This window comes from Mixophyes fleayi, chromosome 1, assembly GCF_038048845.1.
Source record: "Mixophyes fleayi isolate aMixFle1 chromosome 1, aMixFle1.hap1, whole genome shotgun sequence".
Lineage (NCBI taxonomy): Eukaryota > Metazoa > Chordata > Amphibia > Anura > Limnodynastidae > Mixophyes > Mixophyes fleayi.
In genome coordinates this window covers 24,187,912-24,209,742 of record NC_134402.1, presented here as the reverse complement: position 1 = coordinate 24,209,742, position 21,831 = coordinate 24,187,912, and the positions used below count along the sequence as shown (strand labels likewise).

At 42.3% G+C, this 21,831-nt stretch overlaps 1 protein-coding gene across 2 annotated transcripts; it reads right to left on the bottom strand.

Moving 5' to 3' along the window:
- Window positions 1–513: 513 nt before the first annotated feature.
- LOC142104003 (gamma-crystallin-3-like) lies at window positions 514–1,441 on the bottom strand. Of its 2 annotated transcripts, none has more exons than XM_075188428.1 (3): window positions 1,423–1,441; window positions 1,013–1,257; window positions 514–789 (listed from the first exon to the last, which is right to left on the bottom strand). In XM_075188428.1, exons 1-3 carry the CDS (start codon window positions 1,439–1,441, stop codon window positions 514–516), a joined length of 540 nt encoding a protein of 179 aa, XP_075044529.1. The 2 variants fall into 2 exon arrangements, with proteins under 2 accessions (XP_075044529.1, XP_075044539.1); XM_075188438.1 differs by having other exon boundaries at window positions 1,013–1,255; window positions 1,433–1,441.
- Between the last annotated feature and the right edge of the window lie 20,390 nt (window positions 1,442–21,831).

Below are 21,831 nucleotides of genomic sequence, written 5' to 3'. Positions count from 1 at the left end.
ACATGCCAGCTAAATGCAAGGTGATTTGGCAGACAGCATGCTGGAGGTATGTATATATATATAGAAAAATTATGTATTGCATAGAGTTTAGCTTGGTTTTTTAGATGATTTGAAATGTGAATGACCTTGTGGATTTAGCTAGAGTTTACATGAAGAATAAAACCCAGTAAGAATAGAAAGTCAATACTAAATGTTTTCAACTTTGTATACATATGTTTCTGAATTAGGGCATTAAATTACTCGTGTCAGCACATGCAAGGTAGGTTGAGTTAATGACACCTTCCTTACCCTGTCCTAATTGAAAGTCTGAATGAAACACATAAGATTCCACACATACAGACATAAACTAACAAAACATGCTCACACTAAAATTGCACATATCTTTTTTCAGCAAAGATTAGTTGGAGAATTAGACTGAAGAGTTAAAACAAATAAAGTCATAAATAAATAAAATGTAATAAACAGGGAATTCAAAATGGTTTATTGAATGCAAAAACAGATTTTTCTGCTGTTTTAATACATATGATGGACACGTCTGAAGGAACCAATTCTTGGGCTTGTAGCTCCCCAATCAGTGTATCTTCTGTACTCTCCAGGTCTCAGATAAAACTGACGTCCCCTGTAGTTGGGCTCTTCATAGAACATCCAGTACCCATCTTGTATCTGAGCAGAGTGGATATCATTGTAACGGAATCTCTCATTGACATTTTGACAATCTTCATTGAATTCCATCATCTGACCTCTGAAGTCTTCTTTCTCATAGATCCTGACTCTGAATGAACCTTGGTGCTGCCATAATAATATTAAAAATTACAATTCTTATAAATTTCAAATATAATCCATTTCAGAATGTAATAAACAGTATATATATAACACAATTATAATTGATTTTTATTTTCACACTTTGTTTAATGTTAAGGCATTACATTTATAAGCTTTGTTTAACAATTTATGAAATGTCAATGTGTTTTATTTTAAGAGACCTTACTAAATAATAATGTCTGCAAGTTACCTGTGGGCTTAGGCGACAAGACCGAATGGAGTCATTGTAACCCATCCATTGCTGGAATTCAGGGTACTCGCCTCTATGGAGGAAGTACTGGTGTCCTCTGTAGTTGGGGTGTTCATACAGGATCCAGTTTCCACTGTCCACACGAATGGAGTTACAGCGTCTAAAATATGAGGACAAGTCTGGACATTCAGAGTTGCACTCATAGGAGCGACCCTGGAAGTTCCTGTCCTCGAAGAAAATGATCTGTAAAAACAAAATATATTCAAATTTCAATATGTTTTTGTAAACATTTACATTACATGCATAAAACAAAATCTGTAGAACACAAATTGTGCAGTCAGACTGTTGTCAGTTCTATCTAAGATAAATCACTTTTTAAGAATTGAATGGAAAAACATGTATATGCTTATTTATATTTACCTTTCCCATATTGTTGGTTTAAATGAGTTCTAGTGAACTGTGTATTGGGGGCATGAGGAAAGGGAGGTTTATATACACAATTTTTCTTCTGTAAGCAGAAGAATACTGACTTGTCATTCTATGTGACTATTGTTTTTTTATGCTCACTGGCATTATTCCAAAGCATTGCTTAGAAGGCTAAAAAGCATTTAACCTAAACCTTTCACAACCACATGAATGGTCCTGATTATTGTGTTTTATGAACAGAGCATTTTCATTTAAAAGGGGTAATTTAAAACTGAAACACATAGTCCTAATCTTGATGCTTCTACCATTTTCCAGTACACACTGGTCACAATCCATGATAAACTATTTTCTCCTTTTAGGATATATGAAAATCTTCAGTATTTCTTTTATTCAAGTAACAATATTTTTTGCTACATACCGAATATGCGGAAGTTGAGAAAACGAATTATTTCTATCTCATGGTACATTTACATAATTTAAAAATATTAATCATCGTCTGCATCAAAATTATCGGTCTAAGTCTATACTTCACTTTCAGATATTTGCATTTCATTGACATAGACATAGAACTTCTGTGATGTAGGACTGATGTTAATACCCTGTGGAATGTTTCTGTATGTGCTAATAATGCAGATCAATCAGTATTTAAAATGTATTGCATTAAGAGAGTGGACATTTGCCATCCTTGGTATGGGGACATGTGCTGGTAAAATGGGATCTTTAGAGAATGTGATGTTGAAGTTGCTTCAAAATGTCTTGAAGACTTTCCATTTTAAGAACCAGGCCAATAGGTAACATTGGAGTTGAAACGAGCAAAGAAAATTGCCCATGTAGCTTGTCACGAGGGTTTTTGTGCTCTGTATAAATGGTTATCAGAATGTGTGATCCCTCGAGTCAATGTTGCCATTCACAGAAAACCATCTTGAGGGTTAATAGTTCTTTAACTCCAATACAGTAAAGTAGCATTTGCATGTAGGAAGCATGTGACGGGATGGACCACCTATGCCACCCTGTCTGTTGCTGCTGGGAACCGACTGGGCTTACTTTGCCACCATTTGCTTTCATTATCTCAAATGCGCCCTCTTGCCACAGTAGGAGGGGCTTATAAATGTTGCCACCACTGGACTCCTTACTGGCATCCAGTACCGGGTTTCTTCTGGGTAACTGATGCTGCAAGTGTACCACGTTACTGAAGTACCTGGGCTGGTATTCCTGACCTCTTACTATGGATCAATGGTGCTGTGGATGTTACCCCCCTGGCCTATCACACTGACCAGAGCTGCACTTTAGCAGGCAGAGCGGTGGTATCGGAAAAACTGGGTCCAACCTCAGTAACGGCCGGAGAACAGATTAGATTTTGGGTCTAATCTGCAGGTCACAGAAATACAGCAATATTGAAGAGGTTTTCAAACATGTCTTTGAAGCAAGTGATGTTTATTTGCTCTCACACTGGTTGAAGTTACCAGTGATCAGGTCAGATGAAACAATAAGAACATTTCAGTGTAGAACAAGAGAGTGCTTTTTTATATTGATTTGGACACAGGCTGTTTTTAAAATCAGGATGCAATGTGTTTACACAAACATAGATTTACATGCATGGCGAAGCCAGCAATATTTACACATATCTATTAAATTCTAGATATGCTGTGATGTCCTGCATCTGGTGTTCAGATGCAGAGAATCTAGGAGCCAGTCTTAATTAAAAGTTCCTGCCTTCAATGTTGGACCATCACACAATAAACAATCTGATTAGCATGGGTCCTCTCTTCTGACAGTCCATAATACACATTCCCAAAGAAAGGTACAAACCCCAAACAAGCCACTTGCCCACATCACAACACACAAAATACTTTTATCCACACAGGCTTATTGTGTCAGATATAAACCTTAAGAAATAATGCATCTCCTCTAGCAAGGTTAAACAAGAAACAGATTTCTTCCCCTGGTCTCATAAATTAAAGATTTCCCTTACCAAAACATACACAATATAAAAAATAAGTGCATGTGCAATTATATAAATAAGCGCCCTGCACTATTTCCTTTAAATAAATTTATATCAGAAGTTATTTATCAGGGATCCAGTCACAATGCATTTGGAAAAAAAATAAATCACAATTTTGGAGGATAATTTTTTCTCGTCTCTTCTGGGATAGGACAGCTCCCATAGGGATATCAGATGCATCAACCTTTAAGATACATATGCAGGAGGATGGATGCTGAAGTGAAAGCATGTTTAGTGTAATGAAGGCCTCCGCGGCAGCTGAGGTCCATTGTGTTCTTGTGTGTTAGAATGGTTATGTTAGTCACAATGGTTGAAAAAGTGAAAAAGTTTAACATGAGCTGCCTATAGTAATTAGCCTTAGCATTGTTGGATATGGTCCACTGATCAATAGCCTTGGTTTTAGCTGGATCCTTTGAATACCTTGGAGGGATATATTTTCATGCTGTCGGTGCCTCTCTTTGTTGGACATAAGTCCCTGAACAACCAATGCTTGCATAGGTACCTGTTTATTCAGAGTAGTCAGTTTGGGTTATGTTTTGGAGGGAGAAGCAGGATGACATCTGACAACAGGCCTGGTGGATGTGTAACGTCGGTCTTGGCATCTCTTTACCTATTACTCAATAGGCAAAGAGATTTGAATAGAAATAAATCTTTGAATAAATTCCTCAAAGTCCAGAAAATGTAGAGTAAATAGCAATCAATAAGTAAATAACCTTTAATGATCAAGATAACCCACAAGGTCAAGTGCACAGTGTAGTTTAAAACTAGTGGTAGCAAGTAGTAACGGAGCGGAGTCAGTGAGACTGGCGGTAGACAAGCGATGTTTGGAACAGATACCAAGACAGGTGCACAAATGATAAATGTGAGATAAGAAGTATGCTGGACACTGTTCAGGGTTAGAGTCAATGATCTCATACAAAACACCTCTCCACTGACTAGATTTATAGCTGCAGTTATGCGCTTGGCCCATCACAAATCTATCTCCATATTATATTATACACAAAGCACTCAATGACTAGTATTTGCCCTCATCCCACTCAAACTGCGAGCCCACTAAATGTCTGTTAATGATAACATCTTGCAAGTTCTAAATAACATATTTAATTCTGTACTTCTGAGTCCCAGAAAGGGTCACTGCTGAAAAGATTTGTGACCAAAAGCTTTATCTTAAACTCTGCTAGTGGAGAGGACAATGGCCATAGTAGGATGTTAGGGTAGGGCAAATGACAAGGGTATATGTCAGCATAGTTAAATTAACTCCTGCTTTCCCTATACACAGGAAGTTCAGAAATTCCACAGAATTCATTTTTGATATTTTAATCACTAACCATATCATAATCACTGCACAGTCTCTCAACATCCTATTAAATGGTTGCCTGACTTGTTGTTTTTTTTTTTACTTCTTTATTGAAGCAAATTTAAAAATCAGAAACAATATAATTCACATATCATTGCATTAGTGAACACAGCACAATCTCAATAGTTACATGAATTATGATCTCAAAACGTCATAATTAAATGCAACTGAAATAATGACACAAAGCTGTAGCAATAACAGACAACACCAAAAAATCACTGTGCTAAAACCAAAAACGTTACATGGCAAGTACCTTTAAGTCTTAGGTGCGTCTAGGGCTAGTGCATATGCAATCATAGAGAAATAAGAGTCACCAAGAAATCACAGCTCTCTTGGAAATCGACAATATAAGATCTGATCTATGATTAAAGCTTGGAACTAAATGAAGAGTCAGACAGAAATATAAAGTTGAGACCTAAACTATTCCCCATCAATGGTAATCGAAGGATCATCCACTAAAAGTCGGGTTTCTTTCCAGGAAGTAGACTGAAAAGTAGATAGAATCTAGGATTTGATAGAATCAGACATAGAATCAATAAAACTCTCCCAAATTTGTAACAACCCCTTGATTCGTCTTTCTTTAGCTTTAAGTCTTAAATATAGATAAATTGGGTGAGGAATTCTGAATCCACACCTGCAGTACGCTTTCTGTAATGGCTGACAAAATAATCAGGAATAATTTCCTGCTACCTTTGCTCATTCTAAAGGATGCTGGGGTAAAGCCTAAAATTGCTCAGTCTGACATCAGAGGAGGTTCATAAACCAGTAAAGTATCAGAGGCATTCCAATGTAACTGCCTCCAGAATCATTTATTATATACATGCACTCCCATAAACAGTGATAAAAGGGAGCATCAGATACATGACATTTGGGGCATCTACAGGAATCAGTGAGGCATATGGTGCATGTGGAGATATGTAACCCTTATGAAAGATATTTTAAAACATTTCTCTTTAAGTACTATATAGAATAAATCAATATCTTAAGCATGGTATCTATAGAAATATGAGAAAAAATTGTTAACCAATTTGAAAATCAGGAACATGTTTTAGCAAAGTCAAAAGAGCCCCTCAGAAGTCTATAATGATTTCATATAGCATTCCTCCCAAATAAGGGTTCATCCAATAGCAAATAAAGATCATTGCTTCAATCCACAGAGGACAAATATCCCAAAGCCATGTTAATATAATATTCTGAAGGTCAAATTTATCCAATATCTGATCTATTGACAAAGATGTCTGTGAGGAAGCAATGGCCAATGACATGACCAAAATAAGATAAGAGGCATGTCCATCTTTAAAATAAGGGCTGTTAATAAAAGGTAAATACAATGCGTGATGACTGTTAACTGTTAACTGTTCAACGTGACTGCACCAGCTGATTCCTATCCGCTGCCTCCGTGTATCTACAGTATCCTGTTCACTTCAACTCTCCTGTGTTTCATCGTGACTGCACCAGCTGATTCCTATCCGCTGCCTCCGTGTATCTACAGTATCCTGCTCACTTCAACTCTCCCGTGTTTCATCGTGACTGCACCAGCTGATTCCTATCAGCTGCCTCCGTGTATCTACAGTATCCTGCTCATCTCAACTCTCCCGTGTTTCATCGTGACTGCCCCAGCTGATTCCTATCCGCTGCCTCCGTGTATCTGCAGTTCCCTGCTCATCGCTACCCTCCAGTACTCCTCGCGTCTGCAGCCAGCTGATCCGCTCTCCGTGCTTCTACAGTGTCTCCGCTTGTGTCAACTCGCCTGTCTGCATTAGATCAACGCCCCGCTGCTTTCATCTCGTCTAGATCATCTCTACTCTTCCGTGTTCTCCAGGTGTCCAGTTCTATATACTACTGCTTCCTGATTATTTGTTTCTATCCCTGCTGGTTCACCTACCTGTGCGCTGCACCTACTAGATTACCGCTTCTACCCTCCTGGGACTTCGTATCCTGCCGGCCTCCCGCCGTCCAGGTATCTCTGCACTTCTGTCTGACAGCCTGCTCTCCTGAACCACGGTATGCATACTTCTCATTGACTGTGCTGGTGTATTGCATATCTTGCTGGACTGAGTTGTTCTACTCTGGAGTTTACTATCCGCTGAGACTATTGCCATCATTTGACTGTGTTACTTTTTGCCTGGATAGTTCCTGTGACTTTGTATTATTGTGCAGTGCTGTTCAGTCATTACTATATTGTGCATATCATCATGGGATCAAGTTCAGTGTGCCCGTGTATACTCTGCATTGCATTTCTCTCCCCGTGCTCCTCCTCACATATATATATTCAGTGGGACAACTTGCTAGAGGCAGACCACTGTTCCCTGTTTCCTGAGTCACCTGTTTCGGTATCCTTTCACATAGCAGTGGTACAACTTGCTAACGCAGACCACTGACTTCCCGGATACCTCCACCCGGATTCCATTCCTTCACCTAGACAGCGGTACAACTTGCTAACGCAGACCGCTGACTCTCATCACCTCCTCGTTACTTCTGGACATTCCTCCTCACTATAGCAGTGGTACAACTTGCTATCCACAGACCACTGACTACCCTCACGTTTCCCTTGTCCATTCAGTTCCTCGTGTACTATTATTACATATTACCAGTGCTGCTAGTCATAGACTTTCCACAAGCATTCTCTACCATCTGCTGTCTTCTGTTCCGTGATCACCCCGCTACCAGAGTACCATATTACCACCTATACTGCTCTGGTAAGTCCATCATCTGGTGATCCCTGGGTAAAGACTCCTAGTGCCTGTGACAGTAAGATCAGGCCATGACAAACCCAGGATCGGAACCAACAGCTATAGAGATGCTGCGGTATCTGGTTACCCGTATGGAGGAACAAGATGTTCGTCAACAACAGTTGCTGCAATGTTATCAGACTTTAGTCGCCCAAGTACCTTCTGTGCAAAAAGTAGCAGCCACTGTTGAACCTCCCGTGTCGTCATCTTCTTCCCCTGTGCCATCCCAGGTGTCTACTGCTTCCGCGCTACACCTGCCTACTCCGTCAAAATATGATGGAGACCCCAAAACCTGTAGGGGCTTTCTTACTCAATGCTCAGTTCATTTTGAGCTCCAACCTCAAAATTTCTCTACTCATCGTTCCAGAGTGGCCTATCTCATTTCCTTGTTTTCCGGACAAGCGCTCGCATGGGCATCCCCTCTGTGGGAAAGAAATGACCCATTATTACAGGATAGTGCCAAATTTATTTCCACGTTCCGAAGTGTATTCGATGAGCCAGGTCGTGTTATTTCCGCTGCATCCAGCATTCTCCGTCTTCGCCAGGGATCTCGCACTGTAGCTCAGTACGTCATTCAATTTCGGATACTAGCCTCTGAACTTCAGTGGAACACTGAGGCACTGATCGCCGCCTTCTGGCAGGGGCTTTCCGATAAAATTAAAAACGCACTGACCTCAAAAGAATTACCCTCCTCTTTGGATGATTTGATTTCCCTTTGCCTTCGTTTAGACACGAGGTTTTGTGAGAATGATTCCGAAAAAGTAACTTCCTTCAAAGCGCCTCTTCGCTCGGTACCTCAATTTCGTCCAGCTTCATCTCCGGCGATACCCATGGAGATAGGTCGCTCCAAATTAACTTCAGAGGAGAGGGACCGAAGAGTAAAAAATAGACTTTGTATCTATTGTGCTGATTCCATGCATATGCTCAATTCTTGTCCCAGGAAATGCCGGGCTCTACCCAATACTGGGGAGATAAGGTTAGGGTTCCTGGAGTCCTCTCCTTGTTCTACGAAATTAAAAGTCTGTGCTTTTGATGTTTCAGTTTCCTTTGCTACCAAATCCTTTAAGTCCCAAGCACTTATTGACTCTGGAGCTGCGGGAAACTTTATTTCTGAATCCCTCGTGAATCAATGGTCCCTACCAGTGATTACTTTAAAGACACCTATTACTGTGACTGCTATCGATGGATCACGCATTGTCAATGGTCTCATCACCCAGAGAACGTCTCCAGTAACCCTTCAAATTGCGGTACTACACCAAGAAGAAATTTCATTTCTAATTCTTCCTGTTACTACAAGTCCGATTATATAAGGCCTTCCATGGCTTCAACGTCACTCTCCCCAGATTGACTAGCACACTTCTCAAGTTACGTCTTGGGGAGCTGAATGTCATCATCGTTGTCTCTCTCAAGTTGTTCCATTCAAAATACAGCAGTCGTCTATTTCACCGGGTCCACCAGGTCTCCCTCCACAGGATCCTTCATCTACGGATCTGTGCGATAAGGTTCAGTCTGAACGCCTTCCTCCTCATCGGGCGTTCCTGACGTCCTCGGACGTTAAAAGATGGATCTCAGGAGTCATCTTCAAAAAGTCAAGTGCTTGTGGTTTACGGTCACCATCCGTCTTTTCCGGAATTTCCTGCCCTCCCTCCCACCCAAGTTCCTGCTGTAGAGACTGTTTGTCAAACTTTCAAAAATATTTGGTCTCAGGTCAAAACCTGTTTAAAGAAGACATCTGCCAGATATAAGTCTTTTGCAGATAAGAAGAGGCGGGCTATTCCACCGCTGAAAATTGGAGATCGTGTCTGGTTATCTACCAAAAATATCCGTTTGAAGGTTCCATCTATGAAATTCGCTCCTCGTTTTATTGGTCCGTATAGGATCATTCAAGTGATCAATCCAGTTTGTTTCAAACTTCTACTTCCTAAGAATCTTCGTATTTCCAACGCCTTCCATGTGTCCTTGCTCAAACCTCTCATCATCAACCGTTTATCGGTCCCTCCTTCAGCACCTCGGCCAGTTCAAATTCATCAGGAGGAGGACTTTGAGATTACTCATATATTGGATGCAAAAATTTCGCGAGGAGTTCTTCGTTTCCTCGTTCATTGGAAGGGCTTTGGTCCTGAGGAGCGTTCTTGGATCAAAGCTGAAGATCTCAACGCTCCAGCTCTTCTTAAGAAGTTTTATTCCAAGTTTCCGGACAAACCCGTTTCCAGGTGTTCTGTGCCCACCTTTAAAAGGGGGGGTACTGTCACTCACCGGACTGTGAGTGCTACTTCTCGTGTGTTTAGGAACCGTGGCCGTCCACCATCCTGAGGGTCTGCGCATGTGCAGCCCTTTTCAACCTTCAGTTCATGTTCCTTTTAGTTAATTGGCTGATCAGGCAACACTCCCTATTTAAAGCACCTGAGGTCAATACCTCGTGGCCTGATCTTGGAGTCTCATTCCCCATGAGCCTCTGAAGGTGTTCCTGTGTGTCCTCGTGTGTTCAGCTCCTGCTGATTCCTGTTGTTCGTTTGTGGTTTCCAGACCACTTCATCTTCCCTGTGTTTCATCGTGACTCCACCAGCTGATTCCTATCCGCTGCCTCTGTGTTACTTTAGTTTGCAGTCCACTTCAACTCCCTGTGTTTCATCGTGACTGCACCAGCTGATTCCTATCCGCTGACTCTGTGCTACTTCAGTTTGCAGTCCACTTCAACTCTCCTGTGTTTCATCGTGACTACACCAGCTGATTCCTATCCGCTGCCTCCGTGTATCTACAGTATCCTGCTCACTTCAACTCTCCTGTGTTGCATCGTGACTGCACCAGCTGATTCCTATCCGCTGCCTCCGTGTATCTACAGTATCCTGCTCACTTCAACTCTCCCGTGTTTCATCGTGACTGCACCAGCTGATTCCTATCCGCTGCCTCCGTGTATCTACAGTATGCTGCTCATCTCAACTCTCCCGTGTTTCATCGTGACTGCCCCAGCTGATTCCTATCCGCTGCCTCCGTGTATCTGCAGTTCCCTGCTCATCGCTACCCTCCAGTACTCCTCGCGTCTGCAGCCAGCTGATCCGCTCTCCGTGCTTCTACAGTGTCTCCGCTTGTGTCAACTCGCCGGTCTGCATTGGATCAACGCCCCGCTGCTTTCATCTCGTCTAGATCATCTCTACTCTTCCGTGTTTTCCAGGTGTCCAGTTCTATATACTACTGCTTCCTGAGTATTTGTTTCTATCCCTGCTTTTTCACCTACCTGTGCGCTGCACCTACTAGATTACCGCTTTTACCCTCCTGGGACTTCGTATCCTGCCGGCCTCCCGCCGTCCAGGTATCTCTGCACTTCTGTCTGACAGCCTGCTCTCCTGAACCACGGTATGCATACTTCTCATTGACTGTGCTGGTGTATTGCATATCTTGCTGGACTGAGTTGTTCTCCTCTGGAGTTTACTATCCGCTGAGACTATTGCCATCATTTGACTGTGTTACCTTTTGCCTGGATAGTTCTTGTGACTTTGTATTATTGTGCAGTGCTGTTCAGTCATTACTATATTGTGCATATCATCATGGGATCAAGTTCAGTGTGCCCGTGTATACTCTGCATTGCATTTCTCTCCCCGTGCTCCTCCTCACATATATATTCAGTGGTACAACTTGCTAGAGGCAGACCACTGTTCCCTGTTTCCTGAGTCACCTGTTTCCGTATCCTTTAACATAGCAGTGGTACAACTTGCTAACGCAGACCACTGACTTCCCGGATACCTCCACCCGGATTCCATTCCTTCACCTAGACAGCGGTACAACTTGCTAACGCAGACCGCTGACTCTCATCACCTCCTCGTTACTTCTGGACATTCCTCCTCACTATAGCAGTGGTACAACTTGCTATCCGCAGACCACTGACTACCCTCACGTTTCCCTTGTCCATTCAGTTCCTCGTGTACTATTATTACATATTACCAGTGCTGCTAGTCATAGACTTTCCACAAGCATTCTCTACCATCTGCTGTCTTCTGTTCCGTGATCACCCCGCTACCAGAGTACCATATTACCACCTATACTGCTCTGGTAAGTCCATCATCTGGTGATCCCTGGGTAAAGACTCCTAGTGCCCGTGACAGTAAGATCAGGCCATGACAAACCCAGGATCGGAACCAACAGCTATAGAGATGCTGCGGTATCTGGTTACCCGTATGGAAGAACAAGATGTTCGTCAACAACAGTTGCTGCAATGTTATCAGACTTTAGTTGCCCAAGTAACTTCTGTGCAAAATGTAGCAGCCACTGTTGATCCTCCCGTGTCGTCATCTTCTTCCCCTGTGCCATCCCAGGTGTCTACTGCTTCCGCGCTACACCTGCCTACTCCGTCAAAATATGATGGAGACCCCAAAACCTGTAGGGGCTTTCTTACTCAATGCTCAGTTCATTTTGAGCTCCAACCTCAAAATTTCTCTACTCATCGTTCCAGAGTGGCCTATCTCATTTCCTTGTTTTCCGGACAAGCGCTCGCATGGGCATCCCCTCTGTGGGAAAGAAATGACCCATTATTACAGGATAGTGCCAAATTTATTTCCACGTTCCGAAGTGTATTCGATGAGCCAGGTCGTGTTATTTCCGCTGCATCCAGCATTCTCCAACTTCGCCAGGGATCTCGCACTGTAGCTCAGTACGTCATTCAATTTCGGATACTAGCCTCTGAACTTCAGTGGAACGCTGAGGCACTGATCGCCGCCTTCTGGCAGGGGCTTTCCGATAAAATTAAAAATGCACTGACCTCACAAGAATTACCCTCCTCTTTGGATGATTTGATTTCCCTTTGCCTTCGTGTAGACACGAGGTTTCGTGAGAATAATTCCGAAAAAGTAACTTCCTTCAAAGCGCCTCTTCGCTCGGTACCTCAATTTCGTCTAGCTTCATCTCCGGTGATACCCATGGAGATAGGTCGCTCCAAATTAACTTCAGAGGAGAGGGACCGAAGAGTAAAAAATAGACTTTGTATCTATTGTGCTGATTCCACGCATATGCTCAATTCTTGTCCCAGGAAATGCCGGGCTCTAACCAATACTGGGGAGATAAGGTTAGGGTTCCTGGAGTCCTCTCCTTGTTCTACGAAATTAAAAGTCTGTGCTTTTGATGTTTCAGTTTCCTTTGCTACCAAATCCTTTAAGTCCCAAGCACTTATTGACTCTGGAGCTGCGGGAAACTTTATTTCTGAATCCCTCGTGAATCAATGGTCCCTACCAGTGATTACTTTAAAGACACCTATTACTGTGACTGCTATCGATGGATCACGCATTGTCAATGGTCTCATCTCCCAGAGAACGTCTCCAGTAACCCTTCAAATTGTGGTACTACACCAAGAAGAAATTTCATTTCTAATTCTTCCTGTTACTACAAGTCCGATTGTATTAGGCCTTCCATGGCTTCAACGTCACTCTCCCCAGATTGACTGGCACACTTCTCAAGTTACGTCTTGGGGAGCTGAATGTCATCATCGTTGTCTCTCTCAAGTTGTTCCATTCAAAATACAGCAGTCGTCTATTTCACCGGGTCCACCAGGTCTCCCTCCACAGGATCCTTCATCTACGGATCTGTGCGATAAGGTTCAGTCTGAACGCCTTCCTCCTCATCGGGCGTTCGTGACGTCCTCGGACGTTGAAGATGGATCTCAGGAGTCATCTTCAAAAAGTCAAGTGCTTGTGGTTTACGGTCACCATCCGTCTTTTCCGGAATTTCCTGCCCTCCCTCCCACCCAAGTTCCTGCTGTAGAGACTGTTTGTCAAACTTTCAAAAATATTTGGTCTCAGGTCAAAACCTGTTTAAAGAAGACATCTGCCAGATATAAGTCTTTTGCAGATAAGAAGAGGCGGGCTATTCCACCACTGAAAATTGGAGATCGTGTCTGGTTATCTACCAAAAATATCCGTTTGAAGGTTCCATCTATGAAATTCGCTCCTCGTTTTATTGGTCCGTATAGGATCATTCAAGTGATCAATCCAGTTTGTTTCAAACTTCTACTTCCTAAGAATCTTCGTATTTCCAACGCCTTCCATGTGTCCTTGCTCAAACCTCTCATCATCAACCGTTTCTCGGTCCCTCCTTCAGCACCTCGGCCAGTTCAAATTCATCAGGAGGAGGACTTTGAGATTACTCATATATTGGATGCAAAAATTTCGCGAGGAGTTCTTCGTTTCCTCGTTCATTGGAAGGGCTTTGGTCCTGAGGAGCGTTCTTGGATCAAAGCTGAAGATCTCAACGCTCCAGCTCTTCTTAAGAAGTTTTATTCCAAGTTTCCGGACAAACCCGGTTCCAGGTGTTCTGTGCCCACCTTTAAAAGGGGGGGTACTGTTACTCACCGGACTGTGAGTGCTACTTCTCGTGTGTTTAGGAACTGTGGCCGTCCACCATCCTGAGGGTCTGCGCATGTGCAGCCCTTTTCAACCTTCAGTTCATGTTCCTTTTAGTTAATTGGCTGATCAGGCAACACTCCCTATTTAAAGCACCTGAGGTCAATACCTCGTGGCCTGATCTTGGAGTCTCATTCCCCATGAGCCTCTGAAGGTATTCCTGTGTTTCCTCGTGTGTTCAGCTCCTGCTGATTCCTGTTGTTCGTTTGTGGTTTCCAGACCACTTCATCTTCCCTGTGTTTCATCGTGACTGCACCAGCTGATTCCTATCCGCTGCCTCTGTGTTACTTTAGTTTGCAGTCCACTTCAACTCACTGTGTTTCATCGTGACTGCACCAGCTGATTCCTATCCGCTGCCTCTGTGCTACTTCAGTTTGCAGTCCACTTCAACTCTCCTGTGTTTCATCGTGACTACACCAGCTGATTCCTATCCGCTGCCTCCGTGTATCTACAGTATCCTGCTCACTTCAACTCTCCCGTGTTTCATCGTGACTGCACCAGCTGATTCCTATCCGCTGCCTCCGTGTATCTACAGTATTCTGTTCACTTCAACTCTCCTGTGTTTCATCGTGACTGCACCAGCTGATTCCTATCTGCTGCCTCCGTGTATCTACAGTATCCTGCTCACTTCAACTCTCCCGTGTTTCATCGTGACTGCACCAGCTGATTCCTATCCGCTGCCTCCGTGTATCTACAGTATCCTGCTCATCTCAACTCTCCCGTGTTTCATCGTGACTGCCCCAGCTGATTCCTATCCGCTGCCTCCGTGTATCTGCAGTTCCCTGCTCATCGCTACCCTCCAGTACTCCTCGCGTCTGCAGCCAGCTCCGTGCTTCTACAGTGTCTCCGCTTGTGTCAACTCGCCTGTCTGCATTGGATCAACGCCCCGCTGCTTTCATCTCGTCTAGATCATCTCTACTCTTCCGTGTTCTCCAGGTGTCCAGTTCTATATACTACTGCTTCCTGAGTATTTGTTTCTATACCTGCTGGTTCACCTACCTGTGCGCTGCACCTACTAGATTACCGCTTTTACCCTCCTGGGACTTCGTATCCTGCCGGCCTCCTGCCATCCAGGTATCTCTGCACTTCTGTCTGACAGCCTGCTCTCCTGAACCACGGTATGCATACTTCTCATTGACTGTGCTGGTGTATTGCATATCTTGCCGGACTGAGTTGTTCTCCGCTGAGACTATTGCCATCATTTGACTGTGTTACCTTTTGCCTGGATAGTTCTTGTGACTTTGTATTATTGTGCAGTGCTGTTCAGTCATTACTATATTGTGCATATCATCATGGGATCAAGTTCAGTGTGCCTGTGTATACTCTGCATTGCATTTCTCTCCCCGTGCTCCTCCTCACATATATATTCAGTGGTACAACTTGCTAGAGGCAGACCACTGTTCCCTGTTTCCTGAGTCACCTGTTTCCATATTCTTTCACATAGCAGTGGTACAACTTGCTAACGCAGACCACTGACTTCCCGGATACCTCCACCCGGATTCCATTCCTTCACCTAGACAGCGGTACAACTTGCTAACGCAGACCGCTGACTCTCATCACCTCCTCGTTACTTCTGGACATTCCTCCTCACTACAGCAGTGGTACAACTTGCTATCCGCAGACCACTGACTTCCCTCACGTTTCCCTTGTCCATTCAGTTCCTCGTGTACTATTATTACATATTACCAGTGCTGCTAGTCATAGACTTTCCACGAGCATTCTCTACTATCTGCTGTCTTCTGTTCCGTGATCACCCCGCTACCAGAGTACCATATTACCACCTATACTGCTCTGGTAAGTCCATCATCTGGTGATCCCTGGGTAAAGACTCCTAGTGCCCGTGACACCGACATTAAAAGTAGGTTATTCATTATTTAATCTGAAATATCCTGTTTGTGCATATGAAGTAAAGCGCTCAAGTCCATATTCAACAGAAACCACTGTTCTAAAGCAAAATCAACATAAGTATTACCAGCATGTAAACTAACATAATGGATGGTACCTGCATGACCATACAGTCGCTTATTTTGAAAATTGATACCCCCACCCGGCTGACTCTGCAGAAGCATAAACAATCCAATTCTGGGCCGTTTATACTGCCAAATACAATTCCTGACATATTTGTTAAGAAGCTTTTCATCTTAAGTTGATAATAGAATGGACAAAATTTGTAAAGAATATCTTAGGAAATATTATTGTCTTGATTAAATTTGCATGGCCCAGATAGGAAAGTAATAGGTGTTTCCAAATAGCCATTCATCAACAACTTGTTGACCACCCTTCTCATATTCAGGATGTGGAGATCATGTATATTTTTTGCAACATGATGCGCAAATATGTTAATGATTTATTGGCCCAAGACAGAGCGTATTGTCTACTACAGGTCGGCCTGCTTTCAGGGCCTAGGTGCAATGCTACAGATTTTAATTGATTAACTGTATATTACAATACTTGTCCATACTCCTCCATGATCCTAAACAATGATAGTAAGGTGAGGTGCGTGCCTCGAGATATGATTAACGGGGGAAATAAGTTGGCCATTAATGAAGAGGAAGGTGGTCGGATTAGTTTAGATGAATTTAATAATTGAGCGAATTCCCACCAAAACGCCTTATTTTCAAACAAACATGCCTTTTCGACATCAAGTCTCAATAAAAACTTTAGCTAATATTCTAAATTCTTGATTAAACAAAGTAATAGGCCTATAATTTGACACCAGATCCAGAGACTTTCTTTGTTTCGGGATAAAAATAGTGTGTGCCTTATTGAATTTAGAGAAAGGCAAATTATCCTTATGTAATTTTTGAGACAGAAAAGTCAAGAAAGGGACAACATTCGGTTGCAGCTTCTTATAATATTTCCCACTATAGCCGACAGGGGCAGAAGATTTATTAGAGGCAGGGATTTAATTACAACTTTTATCGCACGTTCTGTTATCCGAATTCAACATTAATCATTGATCACTCATAAGTTTGGGAAGATTATCCTCCCGCAAGAGACTCTGATGTGAGGATGGATCTCTGTGGTGGTTTGTTTAAAGTGCCTCATAATTGGCTAAAAATTGAGACAATATATCAGCATTAGATAAAGAATGAGGGCCAGAGATCAGATCATTAATAAGGAGGACATGATTATGCCCCTTTGTCGCCTTTTCCCCACCTTATTGCCACATCTATAAAATTTGTGTCTGGTGTAAACAACACTACTCTTGGCAGTCGCTAAAAGGAAACTTTCAAGATGTTGTTTAGCTGAAAAATATTAATCTAAGTTGGGGGTTTAGAAGTATAATATTTAAAGGCATGTTGCATAGCATAAAACAAAGAAAGATATTTAGAGTGGGAATCTTTTTTTTTTTTAGCTTGATAAGCAATGATATGTCCTCTCACTACAGCTTTCAAGGTTTCCCAAAAGAGGATTGAATCCTCCCAATGTTCTATGTTATCATCAGTTGATTCCATCCATTTTCTATTAATGTATTCAGTAAAATGCGCCAAATGGCTAAGATATTTGGGAAATTGACAGATCCTATGCGAAACATGTGGAGTAAGAAAATCAATTTGGATGGAAACAAAAGTGGTCAGATATGACAACACTATGGACTTGAATGGATGATACCCATTAAAAATGTGGTTAGTGACTAAAAAATACAAAACAGTCAATGAAAAGGTGTTATGCACTCGAGAATGGCAAGAATAATATTTATCTAAGAAGTTATGCAGCCTCCAAGGGTCATATAAATCATGTTGTGTTCTCAATAAATGTAGGCTGTTTAATGGTGAAGCCAAAATGGTGGGGGAAGGATTGGATTTATCTAATGTCGGATTGTCGATCATATTAAAATCCCAGCCCATGAATAAATTTGGAATGCCTGTATGTGTTATCAACTGAGAAATATGTGAAAATAATTGATTATTCGGTGGATTTAGGGCATATATGTTTCCCCATCTATGGAAAACTGTAAAATTAGATATCTATCTGTATATGGCATGTAATTCTTAATTTTATAATCCAACTTTCTATGAAACACTATCGCCACCCCTCTTTTTTAGTAACATAGGGTGCAGAGTAACATTATTTTTCCATGTAGCCTTTAACGATATCCTCTGAGCATGATTTCAGTGAATTTCCTTGAGTAAGGCAATGTCTGGAGATAAGGACTTCAAATGAGTCTCCACCTTTCTCTACTTTATCTGCATAGTCAAACACGCCACATTCCAGGAAATCTCACGGAAACCTTGTGAGACAAGAGCATCATCCGTCATTCAAGGACATTACTTGTAGCCATGAGAGGAATAGGGAATTGATGTTAAAAATTTGGAATAGGAGAATAATTAGTTGCCCCTAAGCAGTGTTCACACATAAAAGCGTATAAAACAATGAGTTTCAAGAATAAAGGTACTAAACATTAACATATATTAAATCCAATAAAATAAGTGCGTACTAGTTTGTGAACCGAACGGATGAGAAAAATAGAAAATTATGTAAAATAGAAATCCTAATCAGTGGCAAACCTTAAATACCTCCAGATGACTTAGTTGTTCCATATTCCACCCGAAATGTACTCAAACCCCTATTTGGCAAAGACAGGGTAATGATAAAACTAAATACCAGTATTAAAGTAACAAATCTATGTGTAATGTGACTAAAAAAATAATCCTTGAACAGTGACCTCTACTTCAGGTCATCTGGTATTTTCTTATGCTAGATAAATGCTATGGCACTCTCTGAGTCACTAAAGATTGGAGTTTGCTCATTTTCAATGATACGTAATCTTGTCGGATACATCAGGGCAACTCTAATGTGATGATCAAATTGACATTTACACATAGGAGTAAGCTCTCTCCTCCTATGGGAGACTGTGGATAGAAAGTGTCGAAACACCAAGATTTAAGGCCTCTAACAGCCCCCGAACCGTGCTCCTATAGGAAGACAATATAACCTCCTTATATTTAAAATTCTGAAATTTAGCAATAACTGCTGGAGACCGATTTTCACTATTACCAGTACCTCTGTCCGGATCCAACCTAGGTGCCCGTTCAATAATTACTTGGACACCATCAGTCGATATCCCAAGGGCATAAACAATATATATTTGGAAAAGGTAATGAGTTTCAGACCTTTTACAAATTTCGGTATACCTACAAAGAGCAAATAATTCCACTGGTGGCAATTTTCAAGGTTATCTAGTTTCCCTATCAGGGACAGGATAGTTTTAGAATGAGCAGTTATAGTGTTTTGAAGGGAGGCCATATTTTCCTCTACATCACATACAAGAGTTTTCAAAGAGGCAATTTGTTTTACATTATGTTCAAGTTGGGTCACATCAGCTGTAATAGCTGATTGTACACTGTCAAGTTTTTGCTCTATGACAGGAATGATGACTGTGAGCATTTCATGGACTGTTTAAAAAACCGAGTTAGTAGATTTGGGGACAGAGTTGGCCTGGGCAGCAGAGCTTGACCCTGAAAAATATAGGAGTTCAGGTGAAGATGGGATATTCAGGGCAGGTTGGGATATAGTAGAGAGGGCCTTTGTTTTACCCATTTTACCAACAGATGATTTGTCAATGTACTTATACATAATTAAACCATAAATACAAAGATAGGAGATGACCTAGGCTAAAAAGTATACATTAAATATAAAACATTAGTCCACTGAAATAATGCTATATATAAACTTGAAACAATATAACCCACTGGAAATGTTGTAAATTTGTGACAATTTTACACTGACACAATACAAAATATTTGAAGACAGAGTAACCTGTAACAGTTTAAACACTGAATACCTGGAGTGGACGTTCTGTTGCCTATCAGCCAAAGTTTGGTAAAGAAATATCTGGGTGTAGTCTTAGATCAATAAGTGTCAACAGTATGGATAACCTACATATACTCAGACACCCAAGACCCCAAACAGCAGAAACTTTATAAACCACACCAAGGGATAAATGTATCATACTCCGGTTTCTTCAACTCGCGGGAGTTCGGCGAGATGACAGCTAAAATTTAAAGCGGCGCTGCCTTGTAAAGGCAAGTTTCCCTTTACAAGGCAGCGCCGATTTAAATTTTAGCTGTCATCTCGCCGAACTCCTGCGAGTTGAAGAAACCGAAGTATGATACATTTACCCCCAAGTATTATAATCCAAACTTAGTCAGCATGGGAAATTGTTCAGTGCTTTTTGAGATGTCTGAAGGTTTAGGAGAGATGAATGAGAGCACAAGTCAAATCAACCATATATTGGCACTCCGGTGCACTTAGGAGAAAGTAAAGGCCAAAGCAAGCCTGTATCACAGATAAACCAGGCTATAGAAAATATACATGGGACTATGCACCCTGTAAATAGGCTGAAATAAAAAGCAGCCCAAGCTGCCAAAATCCCAGATTGCATACACTAGAGGCCCAAGGATTGAAAGTAATGCCTTGCAACCCCAACTAGGTGAAAACTTCAACAGTACTATACCTCAATGAGATGTTACTGGGGGGGATGCAGATGGTGAAAAAATGCTCCTGCTCTAGGTTGATGGTAATTGCCATACACCACTTAGAACAGTCCTCACATAAATCAGCAGTGCTGTGTTATTGGTGTTGTTCTGCCTCCATTCCCACTCAGAGAGAATGCCTCCAGAGAAATGCAATACAGGAGGCCAGTGTTGATTATGCTGGTGAGACACAAATTGATATCACTGAATATAATACCCCTTCAAATGCGGGCCGAGAGAAATTGGTGCTTGTCAGGTGAGTAAAGACTACACTGGGGGTGAGTAAACGTGCATGTAAGGAGCAGCCTCCAACTCTCCATCCATTTCATGCAGAAAATCAGTCAGGAGGAAACCTGCATGCAGGGCCGGATTAAGGGAATGGAGGCCCCTGGGCTAAGGGGCCCTCCATTCCCCGCGAGGCCCCCAATGTGAGCCGTCCGCCGCCCCCCACCCCCCGCGAGGACCCCCCCAAGCACTTACCTGTCAGTGCAGTCCTCCGTCCCGGCGCGCTGTAAGCTCCTTACTGAGGAGATCTCGCGAGAGTTCATGAACTCTCGCGAGATATCCTCAGTAAGCAGACTACAGCGCGCCGGGACGGAGGACTGCACTGACAGTACTCAGCAGCATCGATCGGGCCGGGGGCGCCCCCGCCCCTGACCGATCAATAATGCTGCTGAGGAGTTTGAAGGGCCCCCTGGATGCCCGAGGCCCCTGGGCTATAGCCCAGTTAGACCTCGGGTTAATCCGGCCCTGCCTGCATGACACACCTCTATGAGCAGCAGTTGAGCAATTGCAGAGACACTTCACCAAAATGCACTGCATTGTGCACAGAGAGTATCCCCCAACTGCAAACTTCCAAGTGGACAATATGGCGGACATGGCCTACCCGGTGCACAGGACCGGACTCCAGGTGCTAAGTGAAGAGAGGGAGCTGGCACCCATCTGGCACTCTTGCCACTATATGGCACGGATGAATTTACCCACAGAACCGCTAGTATGGGTACACAGATGGCCATGGATCAGGTCAGTGAAGCGGAAAGCTCTGTAAGATGCAGCTGCTCTAGCACACCACTCACACGGACGTCTCCCCCTCTGGTTGTCTGATTTCGTAATAATAGAAATTTTATATCAGATGAGGTACAATGCGGATCATTTGCATATTTCCTGTTTTACACACACACACACACACACGCACGCACACACAGTATTTAATGCTATTTCAATATAGATTTTACAAAATTTATAATATACAAAGTCTGTCTTGAAACCCAATAGTCTGTGTCTGTAACTGTCCAGAAGCATAAAGATGGTTCCTCTGACATATCTATGCTATGTATTTTACCTTTATATTCAAAGTATAATATTTTATATTAATTGGATATAGTAGAAAATATGTACATCACAATACTGATGCATAAATATTAGCTTAACAACATA

Bases quoted from the DNA above. Each gene is read 5' to 3' on its own strand.
- LOC142104003 (XM_075188428.1), bottom strand. The intron at 790-1,012 runs GTAACTTGCAGA...TTATTATGGCAG, and splicing joins CTTGTCGCCTAAGCCCACAG to CACCAAGGTTCATTCAGAGT.